Raw genomic sequence first — 17,973 nt, forward strand, 5'->3', positions numbered from 1 at the left:
TAACTTTTGTTACTTCAAATACATATACTGGACAATAATGAGATCTACTTTACTTCGTTAGCGAGAGTCGACGAAAAAATTTTCTTTGCTCTTATTCGCTGATGATTCGCTTGTTAAGACAGGATCCACTACGGATTGCATGATAGGGATGTAAAATTATATAGGGATATGTGAGCCAGTTTAGGGAATAAGAAAGGGGAATAATTAGGGAGAAAGAATTAAGAGAGAAATAATTAGGGAATAAGAAGAGTATGTAAGTACAGTCATATCTCATTATAGTATAGTATATCTCATTATAGTAATACTATAGTATAGTCATGCTTCATCATAGTATTTCTGGTTCACCATAGTATAGTCATGCTTCATCATAGTAAGCATTTTTATCCCCATCATTTGGGGTTCTATGTGAAAGGGTCCATACGGACGAGAAACTTAACCATCTCATTTTACCGTGCTCGCGGTCTCACTCTTCTCGCGCATCCGTATGCTTAGCGCTCCATCTGAAACACTTGGCGTGATATTCGACTTGTACGCACTTGTACAACATCGTATTTGCAAACGTCTTGAAACGACGATCATTTCTGCAATTATTAAAATTTTCGAAAACCCGTAAGCTACATTTTAGGTAATGATTTTTGGTTTACGAAGGTTTACGAGAAGGATTCTCGAAAGCGACGAATAATCTCGCAATTTTATACGATTATTACTTTCAAAAATCTGAAAAACATAGCTGAAACTTGTGTTCGTATTCTTTCAGAAAGATTACGTATTTAATAATTAATAGCGTATTTAGTAATTAATAGCGCAATCTATGCTTTTAGACCCGACGTTTGAAAGTTGTGACATTCCTTTTTCAGGTAGTATCAATTTTGGTTGAATCGGTTGATGAATAACAAAGTCATAAAAAGATTAACGATAACTGCGGAAGTTGTTTTCGCCAGAGCCCTGGTATATGCAAGACTTTAATGATTTTGGGACTGACCTAGCGATTTACAACCTATTCTTATTCACAGGCTCGCCTATTCAATAGTAACGGTCCCTTTCAGTGTCTTTTGCAGGTAAAAAGGTTCGTACTTAATCTATCTAAATGTGAGAGTGTCAACGCCTGAATAAAATGTAATTTTCTTTGTAATCGCAGACCCGCAATCAACACAGCCATTTCCTTATATTTCTAATTTCTTTGCATACACAGCGCGACAAATAAGTTTCGAGACTCGGACCATACCTCGGTAATTAATAGTGCAATCTATGCTTTTAGACCCGATGTTTGAAAGCTGTGACATTCCTTTTTCAGGTAGTATCAATTTTGGAGTTCAATCGGTTTATGAATAATAAAGTCATAAAAGGATTAACGATAACTGCGGAAGTTGTTTTCGCCAGAGCCCTGGTATATGCAAGACTTTAATGATTTTGGGACTGACCTAGCGATTTACAACCTATTCTTATTCACAGGCTCGCCTATTCAATAGTAACGGTCCCTTTCAGTGTCTTTTGCAGGTAAAAAGGTTCGTACTTAATCTCTCTAAAAGTGAGACTGTCGACGCCTGAATAAAATGTAATTTTCTTTGTAATCGCAGACCCGCAATCAACACCGCCATTTCCTTATATTTCTAATTTCTTTGCATACACAGCGCGACAAATAAGTTTCGAGACTCGGACCATACCTCGGTAATTAATAGTGCAATCTATGCTTTTAGACCCGACGTTTGAAAGCTGTGACATTCCTTTTTCAGGTAGTATCAATTTTGGAGTTCAATCGGTTGATGAATAATAAAGTCATAAAAGGATTAACGATAACTGCGGAAGTTGTTTTCGCCAGAGCCCTGGTATATGCAAGACTTTAATGATTTTGGGACTGACCTAGCGATTTACAACCTATTCTTATTCACAGGCTCGCCTATTCAATAGTAACGGTCCCTTTCAGTGTCTTTTGCAGGTAAAAAGGTTCGTACTTAATCTCTCTAAAAGTGAGACTGTCGACGCCTGAATAAAATGTAATTTTCTTTGTAATCGCAGACCCGCAATCAACACCGCCATTTCCTTATATTTCTAATTTCTTTGCATACACAGCGCGACAAATAAGTTTCGAGACTCGGACCATACCTCGGTAATTAATAGTGCAATCTATGCTTTTAGACCCGACGTTTGAAAGCTGTGACATTCCTTTTTCAGGTAGTATCAATTTTGGAGTTCAATCGGTTGATGAATAATAAAGTCATAAAAGGATTAACGATAACTGCGGAAGTTGTTTTCGCCAGAGCCCTGGTATATGCAAGACTTTAATGATTTTGGGGCTCTGTTCCATGCTAAAATTGATGATTTCTTGATTGTTCCGATCCTGGTCCATGCTAAAATTAATGTAAGTTCTGTTCCATGCTAAAATACAAAAGTCGGACATGGAGGTCCACAAACACAAAGTACTAGCACTGGTTAGCATTCCCATTTCCTCTGTGATAATATTAAAAACAAATTACATTGGAAATGCAGGTTTATTCTGATCACCCATAGCATTCATTGATTATGCATTAAACCCATGAACATTAGAACATATTGGTACAGCAGTACGATGTCGACATAAATTTGGACCGTTGCAAATATGACTTCATTGGGCTGCACCTCTATTCTTCTTCCACCCATAATTGTTTGTACATCGAAATATAAATACTAAAACATACATCGTAAAATATACCGTTTCATTGTTATTAACGTTAAAATATTGTGTACCGTTCATAGGAAATACTTGTTCGATATTAACCATTGATAACACGATCATTCCTATAACAGAAATTACAATGTGCAATACTCTAATGTATGTGAAGATGAGCACTATCATTATCACAACAATTCCAAGTATCGAAGCCAATCCAACGATCATCATGAGTCCCGTTCTCATCGTTAGATCAAACTGTAACGTGATTAAAAGTTCAAAGTTAAAAGTTAAAGTTAAAAGTTAACGATGGTATACCTTTCCTGTTCTTACGCCGTCGAAAGTACCTTCGAAAATGTTGCTAGTAGACCGATTCCAAACGTGATCGCCGATGTCATACCTAATGACATTAAGATGATTTCAATCTCGTATGTGACAGAGGCAAATGCAGCTAAATACGATAGGGCTAGTGTCTGCAAATGATAACATTTTAACGTTTGCTCCTTCTCTCATTGCCTTCGGAACATATTTTAACAGTCATTCCTTGAATAGTATCATTTATCTCACCAATTTGCACAGCCATATATAATTGAAAGGAGGCGTGCGTCTAGCACGTTCAGAACAAGCCACAGTGCAATAAGAAATAGTAAAGCATATACTGAAAAAGATAATGAATCGATCGATTGATTATAAAAATATATAAATATATATATAAATATATATATAAATATCACCTACAATGCTATAATCCATATCCACCAATGTAGAATCATGAATTTTTTTGCAGCATCCCTGAAGTATGAGTAGAGAAGACTGTTAGGTCATTGAAACCAATGTTGTAATGTTAATAATTAATAATACTGACACAAAAAGAAAGATTGCTATAACAGCCGCCGTAAATATTAACTGAAGCGTCAATATTAAGAAGACTTTTCTGATGAAGCTTCTTCTCACTTCTTCATGCTTAAAATCGCCTACATAATCTGCTCCATCCCCGTTTGGTCCCATTGCTCTTCTTTCTTGTTGTTCACGCCAAGCTCTATACAATTCTTGATTCTCCCTTTCTCTCTGCGCCACCATTTCATCGGTGACAGTAACAGTATACGGTCCCTAATAATGAGTTAATGTTAATTAGAGTATTGTCTGTCATTCTGTTGCTCTACTCACTGTCTGAATTTTCTGCCCGCTGTACAATGGTGGTAACTGTGGAGGGCCTGGTATCAGTTGCTGAGTTGCTTGATCCCCTTGCATCGAATAATTAATGATTATTGTCACTGTCAAGTACATATATATATCAATGTTGCATCGAATTTGAAGCACTAAATAGACACGTCAATCAAATTTATTCAGCCCACTAACATGAAATTATAAAATCTTATCTTGATGTGTAAATTTCCTTTCTATCAGTTCTGAATATAGACGTGGAAACATTTGCAAATGAACAAGTGAACGGACACAAACATTATCAATACAACAAATACAATATAGTATTGTAATATGGAAACAGTTTTGCGTAGTGTCGGAATACTTAATGCAAGGAAACAATGAAATTAATAGAAAGCAAAAAGCCTTTTAATTATCATCGTATAGTACATTTCATTTATACAAACAATACGTAATAATACAGCTATGTGTGTGTATCTTTTTTTGTATGATGAGGTATTCTAAATTTTACAAGCTGTGGAAGAAGATATAACGAGTCACTTTTTAGATCATTTGCGTCGTGCAGTCTATTACCAAGGGCACGGTATGTAGCATACAATGTAGAAAACATGACCGACATAAATATGATACGCAACTGACCGAATGAATGGCCAAGTAACAAGTAATAAACTGTATCAAATATTAGATAGTACTGTGTACGTAAAAGTACTTCAATTCATTCTGTACACATATAATATAATGTTAACACAATTAGACAGGTACCTACGGAAGTATAATCGAATTTAGCGTGTGCGTAAATTACATTCTTATGCACTTCTCGTTTAATATTTACATCGCTGCTGAATCGTATAATATATATATATATATATGCCTCTGTTAAGTGTTTGTAGTACACTCAGCAATAAAGAATAGTACAACAATGATGGTTTCATGCTGTGCAACACAGATTAGAATTTAAGACCAGCACAGTGTGCGATAAAAAAAAACTAACAATAGACATTAAAAATATAGAAATTCTCAACCAACATGTGATTGTAACAAGAATAAAGGTACTACATACTGACTCTCTTCTAATCTCGGATGATTCCGATTGAACATCAGTCTTGTAAACAGTGTTTGTAGAAAAACCTTTTTTTTATAATATGTAGATCCACGAAGTTTTGTTTGCTAAGCTTACTATGTGTTTAGAATGCCAGGCACTATTAGTTTAATGGATTTTACTTAAATATTCAATTATGCGGCATATCTGACTTTTTCTTCAATTTTTTTTCGCCGTTATAGACCGCATTGTGTAATTTGCTTTTCTATCTTACTGAACAAAATCTGTTGACAATAAAAAAAATGTGTTAAAATTTAACGTACTTTTTACAATATAACGTAACTATTACGACTAACCTGTCGCACTGTGGGATCCTGTATTAAAAGTATTTTTGATTGATCTGCGCTACCAAATATTTTTCCAAGCTTTCTCCTCTTAGTGACGTCTTTAATAGTAATTTGAATACCTCTGTCGACTAATTTTGGCAGTTCACCAATTTCTTGCCATGTATAGGTCCAGTCCACCTAAAAGATCATTATGCGTGACTGCATTTACGTTCAAAAAATATACCATGCCTAGATAACTAATTACGAACTGATACATTAATATCTCAAGTTTAAATTCCAGGCAGGATTCATTGCGGATTGCATGCTCAGTAAAATTGCAAAAACTAAGAAAAGTAAAAAGGTGGTGCAAAACCTGAGCTATTATTGTATCCGATTGCCAGGTAGATTCGCATGACCCGAGATGGGGGATACCTATTGTAAGCATCTTACAATTAATTGTATTCCACCTTTAGGCTTGAGCGAATCGATCTGTCGATCGGAATGCGATAATGGTTGCAGTGGGGATTATGTATCGTCAGCTCGTGAACAAAAAGTTGACTAGGCTTGAAATCTACCAACCCTCCATCCACCAAATAAATCACAATGTTCCAAGTATGCTATCCTCTTGTCCGTGAGTAAAATTACATCTTTAAAAATGTACGCATGGTAGAAATAAATATCCGTGGTTGAATATTTTCCTTTTTCTAATTCCTGCCGAAACAATCATTTATGAGACCTGACAATTGTACGATTCATAAAAATAAAAAATCTCTTATACGTACAGTTAGAATTTTATGTCCCTCAGCTCGTTCTCTTATGTACGGCCTGACTAAATTGTCTGGCTGGAAAAATCTCGGTGGTCTCACCCTCTTTACTTCTTCATTTAGTTCTGTTGCTCTAAAATGTAATTCGAACCATTTAATTGACACTCTTTAATTATTAATAAAATGAGTAAATTCCCTTATACCGTTTCACTGCTCCTAGCGATCCGCTAGCAAAGTCTATAACGCCAGCAGTTGGTCTAGTAACGAGACCTACGACACCCTTTCCGAATCCTTTGAAAAAGCCTTCCACCCCTTCTTCTTTGGCGCCCGATATAGGCTTCATTACGACGCCAGTTACGCCATCAAACACCCCCTACAGTGTTGACCATTTTTTTCGTGTATATTTATATTTAATCATTTCATCGTCCTCATTTTGTACGTACCATTACTAAACCTTTACCACTCCGAGCGAGACCTTCTTGCAAGTTAGAGGGTTGTTTGTTCAATTGTTCCTGTCGTTTCCTTTGATAATCCTTGTCGAACGTAAGAGCAGCTAGACCTTTGCCTAATATCGTAAATATTTTCATTATGAAACGAACAGTCACCAATGATAGTAACAGTATTTAATAATTGAACTAAAAATTGTACCCATGGCTCCGGTAATTTTTGAAACGGCTCCAGCCATTCCGCCAACGGTGTGACCTAGCATACTTCTTACACCAAGAAATAGTCCTTCTGCAAATTCTCCAGGTCCTTGTATAGCACCTTGAAAGGGTTCATAAAACAGGTCCTCGATTCCTTTCACAGTACCAATTACAAGCCCGTAAGGATTGCCGATCACGTCGAGTCCTAAAACGAGGACATAGGCTTGTTTGATCGCTTGGCCTACGTAATGCACTGTTGCTTCAGAAATTAGTTGTTTAGTGGTCATGAAAGTGTAATCCCTTTCGAAGTATGCTAATCTATAAAAAGGAAAAATTAGTTATCGCGATCGTTTGGTTAACGGTAATTATATGAGACAATTACTTGAAAACAATGTCGTTGATGTCTGTCAATGTAACACCAATCCCTTGCAATAACACGTTTAATACTTGAGGCACTGCCGATGGTCCACTGCTACTCCCAGACATTGAAAAACTTATGTGTATCTAAGGAATGTAGTAAAGTAATTGCAATGGAATATGTACGATTAAACGCATGTTTTCCTAAAATCTTGGTAACAAACCTTCAGCGGAGAGAAATGAAGCAAATCAAAGAAGTTCTTCTGTTCCGCTGTTGTAATTAGGCTGACGTGGTACATCAGCGGCTTGTCAACTAGTTTCATATCTATCTTAAATAATTCAATCTGAAATACATAAATAATTATTATTAGAAAGTACATTTACTAAAGGGAATAGTACGACTAGAACTTACTTCTTCTGTATCGTTTACTTCATTTGCCTCCAACAATCCCATTATTGCATTAATGAATACGATATCCACTTTCACATGGAATTCCTGTATGAGAACTTTGAAGTATCGGAACTGTTGTACACTGCTGTGCTCTAATAACCGTTTGACCATACTGAGTTCAGCAAACGGTTTCATGACTGTTGGATGCAAGTATAAAATGATCGATAAATGGTACGAAATATGTGTAATCAGAAAAAAGAAAAAATGACATACCGGTACTTTGAGTGACACTCTTTGGAGGTGGTACAGGGGCTAAGATGACTGGGAAAACACAATCTGTGAGTTGGTTGTCTACTTGGAGTCTGTTGATCTTTGCGTGCAGTTGCACTTGATGCATCGAAGTTCGGTATTGCAACCATAGCCCTGTTTGGAAGGTTCGTCGCAGAAGTCTACGGTGCGGTTTCAACATTTCCATGTTCATGTAATCAATCTAAAATCACATCATTCATTGTGTCGAATTCTGTACAATTTAATCGGCACAATTGCGTTAGTAATTTCGATTACCTCTAGTTTTGGTTCGAGTATTAGTTTCTGCGACGGGTCTTTTCCTATTTGCAATTCTCGAATATATTTCTGGTAGCCTTCTTCGATTATGTTCACCTCGTTTGTGTTAAGACCTCGCCAGCGATGGGCCGCAGATTTACTTGTTTCCCAAATGATTCCAGAACTACGTTGAAATAATAATCGAATGAATAAATAAAGTTATGTATCGGTTACTTGCGCATGAACTTTTACAAAGACTGTTTACCTAGCTATACACATGTACAGTAGTTCTGATTTCGTTATGTTGTTCACAAGCGACAGTCCAACTCCGTGAATACTTATTGTCACTTCTTGTTCTATCGTTTCGAAGTCACCGGCCAATTGACAGTCCTCTGCAATCTTCATGTTCGACGTAAATAGAAGTACTCGTTGAGTACCATCCAAGAATGATACATAAAATATTTCTTCCTCTAGATCTGGCAGTTGGAAAGCACCTAAAGTGTCCTAAAAGATAGATTTTTGAATAATAATAGTAGTAGCAGATATAGTAGTTAGAATTTCACAGGCTACCTTTCTCAGGGTGTCTTCAATTTCCTTTTTATTATTGTCCTCCCATACTATCTTCTTTGGACCTGCAGGATTCTCCCAAGTGTAAAACATTTTATTGTATGACTGTACAGATCTGAAAGAAATTATAGTCTTGGCATCGTGGGAACTACTTGTCTCTTAGCCTTGAACAATACTATATAATTTTTCCAAGTCAGATGCATACCTTACATTCAGCGAACCCTTTTCCCAGAATTGAATGGTGTGAGATGTGTGATTAATGATTAACGCTGGAGCATTTCCGTAAGTGTAAACGGATAGAGAAATGTAAACTCCGCCTTCGCTGACTTGTATGTCCACGTTGATGCCACCATACTGTTAACAAATACCTTTAACTTGATGTGTGAACGAATATTAATGAGGAGGAGGATCCATCCAGTCCACAACCTTGATGATGACAAATAAAACCGATTTCCTATATCTACAGTTTCAATGTATAAACAATAATAAATAATTTTGTTGACAATTTTTTACAGAAGGAAAATCGGTTTAATTTATCATTGTTAAACTTTTGGATTGGACGAGCCCCAGGCCCTTGGGAGTTCTAGGATAAAAATATCATTTAGGAGCAAACCTTATTATCTAATTTTAGTAAAGTTGTATGGCTCTCGGTGTAAATGAATGGTGCAGTTGTTTCAGGTTCATCTACAATCTTAGCTCTTAATGTTTTTTGTTCAGTTTCAGAACGAGGCCAAAGAGATGTACATTCACCGGGAGGAATCTAGGATATAATATAACGCTATAGTGTATAACATGTGAAAATTTTAATTAGGAAGGAAATTTCATTTTTTTGAACAATTACCTTGAACATCGGATCGGCTGGTCTATCACCTTCTTGACATTCGATAAGGAAATTAGAATTATTTATAATTACATAGTACGGTGTAAATGTAATCTGCTTTGTTAAAGAATTATAGGTCAGTTGGTTGTGAACTCCGATCTATAAAACATAAAGGATATTAATTCATTTCTTTGATTGCATAAATAATCTTTCGATGCCTTAATATAAAAGTTAGTTTAATGTTTAGTTAAATAAGAACCTGGTATGTCAACCCATTATATTTGCAAGCAACCATTCCCTCGCTTCCAGCAGTGTCGATTGGAAACTTATCAGACCATTCTCCATCTTCCACTCTGATCATTGCCTTTTTTTTACCAAAGAATACTTTCGAGCGGAATGAGAATAGTATGGGTCCTTTGAAATTTTCTGGGTGGTACAATACATTTAAATAGTCATCTCCGCTCTGAAAATATTTATACAATGAAATGCCTACGATAATGTTGTTTGACACATGTTTTAGCAAATTACTTGAGACGTGCAAACGAAATGCAATTAAATTTATTCACTTTAGTTTGTATAACATTGTTCATTCAAAGGAACAATGTTATACGTTATTACATTGTTATACAAACGATTACAATGTACATAAAAATTTGCCAACACCAGTTAACAATTTAGTCCTGTAAACTCATGTACCTAAATTTTTCTGATCTCGTAATTCTTTCGTTTCATATATAAACATATTTTCAAGAATTTTGTATAAGAAATTAACTGCAGTGATTGTGTAGAAGCATTTAACTTAGCACACGCTTGTTAATTAGGCCTCTATGGAAGAAATGTGAGTAAATGCAACAATTTAGAGGACCTGCGAGATGAATCGATCACAAATGGAACTATGGTGATGTGTCCTTTTAATTTTCGTATGTCATATATGTACACGTGGAGTTAGTAAAGCATTGTATGCAATATCTAATCGTTAATTCTAGTAGTAGGTTTAGTTAAAAAGAAAGCATCGATTAGGACAGAATAGGGGTTACTATACATTAACAAGGAAATATACACAGTTACACTCATTTCACCAGATTACGTAAACTGTATGATCGCATAGTGTAACAAGGAATCAACGTCACCAATATAAAATGAAAATAATGTGTATCGTCACCGAACGTGCTTTCTTCTTCCTGTACTCTGCACGTTGTCGATGGGGTTTCCTGACACAAAGCAAATTCTGAAAGATACCTTTCTATGAATTTTCATGTTATCTTTTAAGATTGAAATGATCATTTTAATTATATGGAAGCTTCCTCAAATTTATGATTCTACGATTCACGAGCCTTGTATTCTATATCTGTATATTGCATAAATGAAACTGAACATGTTCATGTTATTTAGAAATGGATTAGAAAGATTCGCATGCTATAAATTGCGCCCAGAAGAAAACACATAAAATGTTCTCACTTTCAAAAGAATACTTTTCAAATGAATCTCTCATCTACGTAACAGTCTCATCTCAAAATGAACTACATAGAATAATATAACCATCACTGTATGATAGTGTTCATTTAGTAGATATATCCATATAGCTTAAAAGCATGAAAAGGTACTGTAACATGATATCACTACCTTGGTTGGACTTGAGTGTTCTTTGCCACCCTTACTTGATTTCTGTAAAATAATGTATTGTATAAGATACGACCAGATTGATCGAAAGAATTTTGCAACATTATACTACGTCCAGCATGCACAAGACAGCACAACGATTACGGATCGCATAAATAGTCAAACTCAAGCATAGGGGAGTCGAATGGCATGCCTAACGCACACACCATAACTACTAAGGCCGTCGTCGTCGTCGTTGTGATCATTGTTTTAATTAAAATAATCTGTACTGATGTTGCGCAGTTATTAATTGAATTCTCATAAAAAATGAAGAATAACTTACAACAAAGTATAAGCAAAAATAGGTACGAAATTTACAGAAAAACTGGCTGTTTGAAAGAAACATGTATAATAAGCAAAATATACACAAGCCAACAATTGGAAATTATGGCCAATTATTTCGTTGTAAAAGGTGAATTAAGTAAGAACATGTTTCGCTGATACTCACCCGATAAGACAACATTAAACCTGTTTTATTCAACATCCAAAATGGACAGTATAATGCCATAACGATAGATCCATGTTTGTAGGATGTGTGCATTCCCAAATCCATTATAACTTTTTGTGCACTATCGAATGATTCGAAGGACCAGACTGAGAATTCTGGCGGGTTTGCAAGTATTTCGCCTCTGCATGACCAGTCTTTCTCTAAATAATTTGGTAGCTACAACAAATTATTGAAGTTAGTCATTAATTTGTTTTGTAAAATTTAAATCTGTAACTGTACCTTGATAACTATGTGAGATTTTCCAGGATCGATTGTAGGAATTTGATATGATGTACCTGCGTCCAATAACTTATCTTGGAAAGTCCCAGGAATGGACACAATAATGTCAATAGGGAGGAAATTTTTCAAGTACACAGATGGATACAAATGAACATTGTAAATAGTACTAGCCATCGTATGTCGACTCGTGTTCTCAAAGTAGACCTGTTCTATTTCTCCTACAACCTGCAAATGATTCGATATACCATTAGAACGGCTCTTGTTGCGTACAGATCGTATTGCTTATTTTGTTAGATTTTATGCTATAATACTATATTACACTATCATTCTTTACATAAATATCTACGTCAGTAAAATTATTTTCAACGTTGCAGCATATACCATTCTAAGTAACAAGAATGAAACGCAAGATTCATGCAGTTAACATATTACAGTATGTATGTAAACGTATTACAGAACAAATATTAATGATATAAAATGTATCATCAACATCTTCTGCATCTACATATATTGACTTCATGGTGTTTTGTTTTGTACGAGATGAGTATGTGTAGCAAAACAAGAAATAAATAACGAATAGACTTCTCTGCTAAGTAACATCTAATCATTTAGTATTATCTGAATAACAAAATCAACTCTTAATCGAGGAGAAGAATAAAACAGAACAGGAGGACAATCTAAGAAAGTTATACAATATTCTTGCAAAATATGTCAGAATTAAAGAATAACCGTTGTCCACTCCGTTGTTTATTCTCCTTTCTGCATTTGTTTATTGTGTTACATTAACAATATAATATACAACTAGCAACTGCAGTATATGCTATTGTGTTGTCTGCTGCAAATACACATTCACATTTAAGTTATATAATATTAAACTATCTAACAGTGATAGGAAAATACATATTTGTTTGATACCCAAATAAATACCTAGATCACAAACCTTTTTCAAATCTAATTAGGAAAATGGTAGTACCTGAATAGGTGCTTTCACATATTTTGGGTGTTCGGAAGGTAAACTTTTCAAGCAAAAACGCTTGATATAATCAACGAAATGACAGAATATGGATCGCCAGTTAATAGCATCAAATAATAAGCCAACAGTGTTGTTATTATATAAAATACTACCAACCACAATCATCACGCAAAACATCTAAAAGTAAAAACTGCTGCTTATGTAACATAGAAGTATGTAATAGTGTTTCAACGAAACCGTCTGTATATATACATAGTTCAAATTATATGCCTATTCGTATAATCAGTGCTTAGTTAGACGCACAGAGTGCACTTTTAATTGAATAATGATAGTATCAACATAATTAGAACATAATAAAATAGTCGGCTAAAAGTGTCAATGTGTAGAAACATTAATATAGTGAATTACCTTTATGTAGAACGGTTCTACTATTTCCTGCTTCGTGCGGCTTTCACATTTTAGAAGTTTTGTCATAGACACTGTCTTTTGCAAATCTTTCCAAACGAATGGTTCTATCGACACCATATACCTATGAACCAAATGGAATATACATGTGACTGCACTTCGAATGGCTGACTAAATTATAAGTATTAAAAGTATCGTATTCAGTTATATTACTTGTCAACGCTGAAAAATAGCCAATAAGTGTTCGTTGGAGTGTACACTGCGTCTAATGGAAGATTCAATTTGCTATCTGGAGCGACAGTGCCCACACATTCAACTTCATTTCCACGTCTAGTCATGTAATATACAGATATTGGGTCACTGAAATGATTGTGCACCTAAAACACACGTAATATTATTCTAATAAGTTCATTAAATTGGTAAACGGTTATCAGTAGAAATGAGAGAGAAGCGAACCTGTAGAATACTTCGAAGAGTTACAATAGTGCTCCCTTCATCCACTAAAACATCAGATACGATTCCCCATTCTTCAGAACTTTCCTTTCGATATCTCAAAGAAAAGAACCTCTTGTCGGCTCTTAGAACCGGTATAGCCAATGTGCAGCCGATTTCTTTAAACTTTCGGAAATATTGTATATGAATTAAATTGAGAATGTTATTTTTTTCGCTTAATTTCACCACGAATAAGAGTAGCATTAAAATAAAATCTATCCTACCGAAATAACGAATTTATCATCTTCTTTTTCTTTAATCGAATCAGCCTTCAGTTGATCCAACAGGGGCGTTTCAATTTTCGTTGTTTTAGAAGCAAGTTCCACTGATGCGCCAGTCTCAAGGATTACTTCCATGTATGAGTCAGTTTTTTCTCCTGTTACTTTTGACCTATCATCAAATACCTACAATAAAATTCATGATACAATGCTCGAGCTTCTATGAGTTTCAGTCTAGCAAGGCTTTGTAAACTAATTGCAAAAGACACCTTAAAGTGACTGCGTTCTAAATCTAAAACCATAGCCAAACCGGTTTCGTTTTTCAGCACATATGGTGCAAGGTTTTTAGCAGTTCCTTTTTCACCAGCAGTCATCGCAGATGAGAATGCATTGCCAAGCTGCTTGAGCACGTCCAGACAAGTTTTGGTCACGGTTATTTCCAGATTTTCCTGTTGCAAAAGCATATCGTTAAAATGCATAGATACAATTGTTTAAATATGACTTACCGAAGACTCTATATCAATAGACATTTTCGCTGTTTGGTGCCATTCGTCCGGTTCATTCTCAGAAGTTGGACTTGCTACACTAGCTCCTCTAGAGCCTATCGCGATTTCATTAAATTGTACCTAGCAAATAACGATAGAAAAGCTATCAAGATTATATAATTTAGTCAAGTAATATAAGATATACGTTACTTTTGTTTTCAATTCCCATGGCGTAGAAATACGTTTTCCATTCTTCATTCCCTCTACAGGCTCGATTAAGGGTTCCCACAAAGCAAGGCAACTATTATAATATGCCATAATCAACGACATCGTAGCTTCCACATTCATCTGGAAGCATTCACCTTTTTAAGCGAACGTCACGAAGATATAATCATTAAGAATACTATTACAATTCTTACCGACTTCGAGCTCCAATCATTGATATTGCTTTGAAATCCAATATGAAGCAAAAGCATGGGTAGGGTTTTATTGCCAACACCTGCCTCTAATGTGAATAAAATCGTTGGTGCAGAAATTATTGCCAGTTCTGGTTTGTAATCTGCAGTAACCTCGTCGTCAGAATATACAAAATCCTCTAAAGCTTCTACCCCGAATTCTATTAAAAAGAAATAGAGTTATAATAACATATTGAGACATTGTAAAATTACCAGTCCACGATATAATATGATTTATCACAATTGTGTAATGTAAGATGCGTATGCATTTACCTGTTTTGAGGAACCAAAAATCACCCTCCTCGTATGGTGTTATAATCCACAATCCTTGATAATTTGGTTCAGAAATCTGATCCTCTTCTTGATCTTTTACTTCCGTTTTCGTAACAGTGTGGACAACTTTATTTAATATTTCTATCACACCTGCAAGCAAAACATTAGAGAATGATTATGTTTCAGAAATTCAGTTTCTTCGATTGTGCGATTAATGTACCTGGTGACACCGATACGTGAATATCGGTACAACAAACATCTATATGAAGACCTTTCCCTTCTGGTGTAGAGCCAGCTACGCTAATACTGCATGGTCTTAGAACCTTCGGAGAATAATCAATCGTATATTCTGTGCCAGAAAATTATGGCATTTAAAAGAGGAAACATATTCAAAATTTTACCTGATATATCCAGTCATTCCTCTTCGCTGGATTGTATATACCAGCCAGAATCGACAAATCTTTTATAGAACCAGTTATCACTTGGTGTTCACCCATTAATCGTACTTTTAAGATCAGTTCAGTCTTAAAAGTAAAAATAATAATATATAATATCTATAAAATGTGAGAAAAACTTGGATAAACATTTATTACATTCAATATGAGGCAATTTGAATTGATGTCATCCATGTCTTCGAGTAATATAATATCCGGCTTCTCGATGTGCAGATTAATAGTGAACATTGTTTTATTTGGTGCGGCAGGAGTATGTTTTTTCTTTGCTACTCCTTGGTGTGTTGGTTTACTTATCGATGCCTCCTCCTCGGTGGTAAAGAAATCCTTAAGTTTCATTAAGTAATCAAGGGATACGATTATACTAAAGGAGAAAACTTTGACATCGACTGCAAGTAAGAAATTTTGTCTCGTAAATTAATTCATTTGAATCGGATTTAAAAAGTTATCATTAAATCTTACCAAAGGTATCATTTAAGCTTTGTTTAATGGTCATGTCTAACATACTGCGAACCGATTTAGACTCTACTTCCACTTCATTCATAGTGGGTAGAGTCATTGTTCTTTCCATGATTCTAATCAGAGAACCTTGTCTACTGTGGCGTGTGTCATCTAAAGTACAGTTCATAAGGAGAATCGAAGTTGCCATTAAACCGTCGGCAAATATTCTACCTTTCAGTGCAAAATGAGTTAAACAAAACTTTGCCAATCCATTCTCTGGTAGATGTAACAGGGAACTTTCAGATCGTAGCTGAAATTTATTTTTATATTTCAAGCTAAGATGATTTCGAGTTGAAATAAACAATACTAATTCTTACGTTAATACCAAATTACCATTTTAGAACCGCCGGTATATAAATTAATTACAAGACTATCCATGATAAATTCAAATTTAATGGACGTATGTGCATGTACTTGTTCCTGAAACTCTATACTTTCAGCTCCTGTTGCGGCAGTCATTTCAAGTTTATCTGTTTAAAAAATATTGTAATCAATTGATTATATTCTCGACCGCAGATCCATGATGAAGTATTATTTGACCTTACCACTTTGATGATGCTGAACTTCGACCTCAAGCTTCTTGTCAGTTTGTACACTACCTTGAATAGGTTTCGTTTCTTCGACCTTCTCACCTAAGTTCTCTTCTAATACTTTGAGCGCAGTCACGTAATCTTCCTTACTAATCAGCAGGTTAATTTTATTTAATCTGCCAGACATGTCGATATCCGGAATAGAAATAAACCAATCGGTTGATAAATTGCGTTTAATAAGTAACGTGAAACTAACTGGTTCTAGCAACAATATTTCATTCTCAATCGTAAATTGGTCCATGTTCAACTTCACCCTACGAAGATACAATAGAGTAAACAACACACACACACGCACAGTACTGTCGACTACTTGAGTGGAATTTGCAATAATTACCTAGATAATTTCAAGTTTTGCAACTCGATCTTCATTTCATCGACAATTGGACAATCTCCTGCCTCATTTGTGACCTCCAATTTTTTAAATACGTTGCAGACAGTGAGATTACCCATGTCCAGCGTTAAACAATGATTGCTCTTCGAATGCATCGGTACATATATAACAGGAGCCTTAATTTTTACTGCAAGCCCAATGCGTGTTGCACTTTCCTGTACATCTTTAATGTTTGTTTTTGCAGCTTCCGCAGCTGCAGCTGATGCATTCTTTATAGCTTGTTGCGCGGCTTGGAAGTTATTTAAGAAACTCATTATACTGGCGAGAAACATATTTAAGAAGACGATGCGATAGCAGCCCATCAGTACAGTAATAGACATATTATTTTTGTCGATCTCTGATGGCTCGATATTATACATTATAATCTGAACTTGCAAAGATTCGGTGTTCTCCGTTACCGATACAATGTCTCTGTAAGCTGACGCAGCATTAAGGTCTATAATACTGATGGAGGATAAATTAACGTTCGCTTGAGAATAAGAAGCTTTCATTATAAATCCTACCGTGATCCCATCAACGTAAAATGCAGTGATCTCTTTGCATTCACTAACCATCTTCATACGAATAGTTCCAACCTTAGTCTGAATCTTCAAATCTATATGTTCGATCATTGTTCTCTTTCTACGCGTTGATCGAAGCTTCTGTCTTTGGATTTGTTCCCTAAAGAAAGTAGACGTTTCCTCTTGAATGGAGGTTAAATGGCTTACTTTTGGACGTACTGGATGTTGTTCTACATCCGCCACACTTTTTGTTACCAAATTCATTTGATCTTGCATGTACGTTGCAAACCGTAGAAGACTTATCAACGCTTCCTGATGTAGTAAAACGTCCAACGTCGTGAATTCTAGCTTCAACAATTTAATAACGGATCCGTGTCTCGTTGTGAAATCTGGGGATCGCTTGTTCACGTTTATATATTGCATTGTTATTAAGTACTCGTTTTTACCAGACGTCATAGGCGTGTTCACCATAAATATTTCCGCTTCGTTATGGTGTTGTTTCACTTGAACACCGCCCAATCTTAACAATATCTCTTGGTCGTACGTTCGCTGCACCATTTCGGCTTCCACTTGCAGTATCTCGAATTTTA

At 35.4% G+C, this 17,973-nt stretch overlaps 3 protein-coding genes across 17 annotated transcripts; 1 reads left to right on the forward strand and 2 right to left on the reverse strand.

The window, feature by feature from the left end:
* The first annotated feature begins 322 nt into the window (after positions 1–322).
* LOC143262236 (uncharacterized) lies at positions 323–4,874 on the forward strand. Of its 10 annotated transcripts, XR_013036127.1 has the most exons (12): positions 376–625; positions 858–948; positions 1,014–1,066; positions 1,193–1,229; positions 1,295–1,387; positions 1,453–1,505; positions 1,632–1,668; positions 1,734–1,826; positions 1,892–1,944; positions 2,071–2,107; positions 2,173–2,359; positions 2,488–4,874. XR_013036127.1 is itself a non-coding variant. In XM_076528137.1 (11 exons), the coding sequence occupies exons 2-10, from the start codon at positions 886–888 to the stop codon at positions 2,080–2,082; spliced, it is 486 nt and encodes a 161-aa protein (XP_076384252.1). In that variant the 5' UTR covers positions 323–625; positions 858–885; the 3' UTR covers positions 2,083–2,107; positions 2,173–2,417. The 10 variants fall into 10 exon arrangements, 6 of the variants coding, with proteins under 6 accessions (XP_076384252.1, XP_076384253.1, XP_076384250.1 ...); XM_076528137.1 differs by lacking the exon at positions 2,488–4,874 and having other exon boundaries at positions 323–625; positions 1,892–1,936; positions 2,173–2,417; XM_076528135.1 differs by lacking the exon at positions 2,488–4,874 and having other exon boundaries at positions 340–625; positions 1,892–1,936; positions 2,017–2,107; positions 2,173–2,417.
* Positions 2,471–5,008, reverse strand: LOC143262235 (protein lifeguard 3-like). 2 transcript variants are annotated; one of them, XM_076528132.1, is made up of 8 exons: positions 4,872–5,008; positions 3,815–3,921; positions 3,513–3,757; positions 3,386–3,439; positions 3,215–3,305; positions 2,995–3,120; positions 2,756–2,905; positions 2,471–2,664 (listed from the first exon to the last, which is right to left on the reverse strand). In XM_076528132.1, coding segments are annotated over exons 1-8 (927 nt in total). In that variant the 5' UTR covers positions 4,873–5,008; the 3' UTR covers positions 2,471–2,511. The 2 variants fall into 2 exon arrangements, with proteins under 2 accessions (XP_076384247.1, XP_076384246.1); XM_076528131.1 differs by lacking the exon at positions 4,872–5,008 and having other exon boundaries at positions 3,815–3,934.
* On the reverse strand, positions 4,198–17,967 carry LOC143262233 (intermembrane lipid transfer protein Vps13-like). Of its 5 annotated transcripts, XM_076528124.1 has the most exons (39): positions 16,827–17,967; positions 16,448–16,746; positions 16,236–16,372; positions 15,864–16,152; positions 15,543–15,790; positions 15,351–15,473; positions 15,170–15,272; positions 14,950–15,099; positions 14,641–14,837; positions 14,432–14,569; positions 14,243–14,362; positions 14,006–14,185; positions 13,743–13,922; positions 13,483–13,644; positions 13,240–13,403; positions 13,030–13,150; positions 12,622–12,798; positions 11,649–11,873; positions 11,370–11,585; positions 10,886–10,927; positions 10,425–10,490; positions 9,522–9,725; positions 9,284–9,421; positions 9,056–9,202; positions 8,648–8,796; positions 8,446–8,557; positions 8,141–8,379; positions 7,897–8,059; positions 7,606–7,822; positions 7,354–7,529; positions 7,166–7,285; positions 6,967–7,088; positions 6,589–6,902; positions 6,384–6,505; positions 6,144–6,313; positions 5,959–6,073; positions 5,756–5,887; positions 5,207–5,374; positions 4,198–5,134 (listed from the first exon to the last, which is right to left on the reverse strand). In XM_076528124.1, the coding sequence occupies exons 1-39, from the start codon at positions 17,939–17,941 to the stop codon at positions 5,087–5,089; spliced, it is 7,308 nt and encodes a 2,435-aa protein (XP_076384239.1). In that variant the 5' UTR covers positions 17,942–17,967; the 3' UTR covers positions 4,198–5,086. The 5 variants fall into 5 exon arrangements, with proteins under 5 accessions (XP_076384239.1, XP_076384242.1, XP_076384240.1 ...); XM_076528127.1 differs by lacking the exon at positions 12,622–12,798; XM_076528125.1 differs by lacking the exon at positions 10,425–10,490.
* Positions 17,968–17,973: the final 6 nt, after the last annotated feature.

Source organism: Megalopta genalis, unplaced genomic scaffold, assembly GCF_051020955.1.
Source record: "Megalopta genalis isolate 19385.01 unplaced genomic scaffold, iyMegGena1_principal scaffold0100, whole genome shotgun sequence".
Lineage (NCBI taxonomy): Eukaryota > Metazoa > Arthropoda > Insecta > Hymenoptera > Halictidae > Megalopta > Megalopta genalis.

Excerpts from the sequence above, each read along its gene's own strand:
- LOC143262235 (XM_076528131.1), bottom strand. The coding sequence starts at position 3,934 with ATGTACTTGACAGTGACAATAATCATTAATTATTCGATGCAAGGGGAT. Across the intron at positions 3,121-3,214 it reads ATATATGGCTGTGCAAATTG|ACACTAGCCCTATCGTATTT; the intron begins GTGAGATAAATG and ends TATCATTTGCAG. Across the intron at positions 2,906-2,994 it reads TACTAGCAACATTTTCGAAG|TTTGATCTAACGATGAGAAC; the intron begins GTACTTTCGACG and ends ATCACGTTACAG.
- LOC143262233 (XM_076528124.1), bottom strand. The coding sequence starts at position 17,941 with ATGGTGCAGCGAACGTACGACCAAGAGATATTGTTAAGATTGGGCGGT. Across the intron at positions 10,491-10,885 it reads AACACTCAAGTCCAACCAAG|AATTTGCTTTGTGTCAGGAA; the intron begins GTAGTGATATCA and ends GGTATCTTTCAG. Across the intron at positions 6,314-6,383 it reads GTGGTAAAGGTTTAGTAATG|GGGGTGTTTGATGGCGTAAC; the intron begins GTACGTACAAAA and ends TCAACACTGTAG.
- LOC143262236 (XM_076528133.1), top strand. The coding sequence starts at position 886 with ATGAATAACAAAGTCATAAAAAGATTAACGATAACTGCGGAAGTTGTT. Across the intron at positions 1,067-1,192 it reads TGTCTTTTGCAGGTAAAAAG|CGCGACAAATAAGTTTCGAG; the intron begins GTTCGTACTTAA and ends TTGCATACACAG. Across the intron at positions 1,669-1,733 it reads GAGACTCGGACCATACCTCG|GTAGTATCAATTTTGGAGTT; the intron begins GTAATTAATAGT and ends TTCCTTTTTCAG.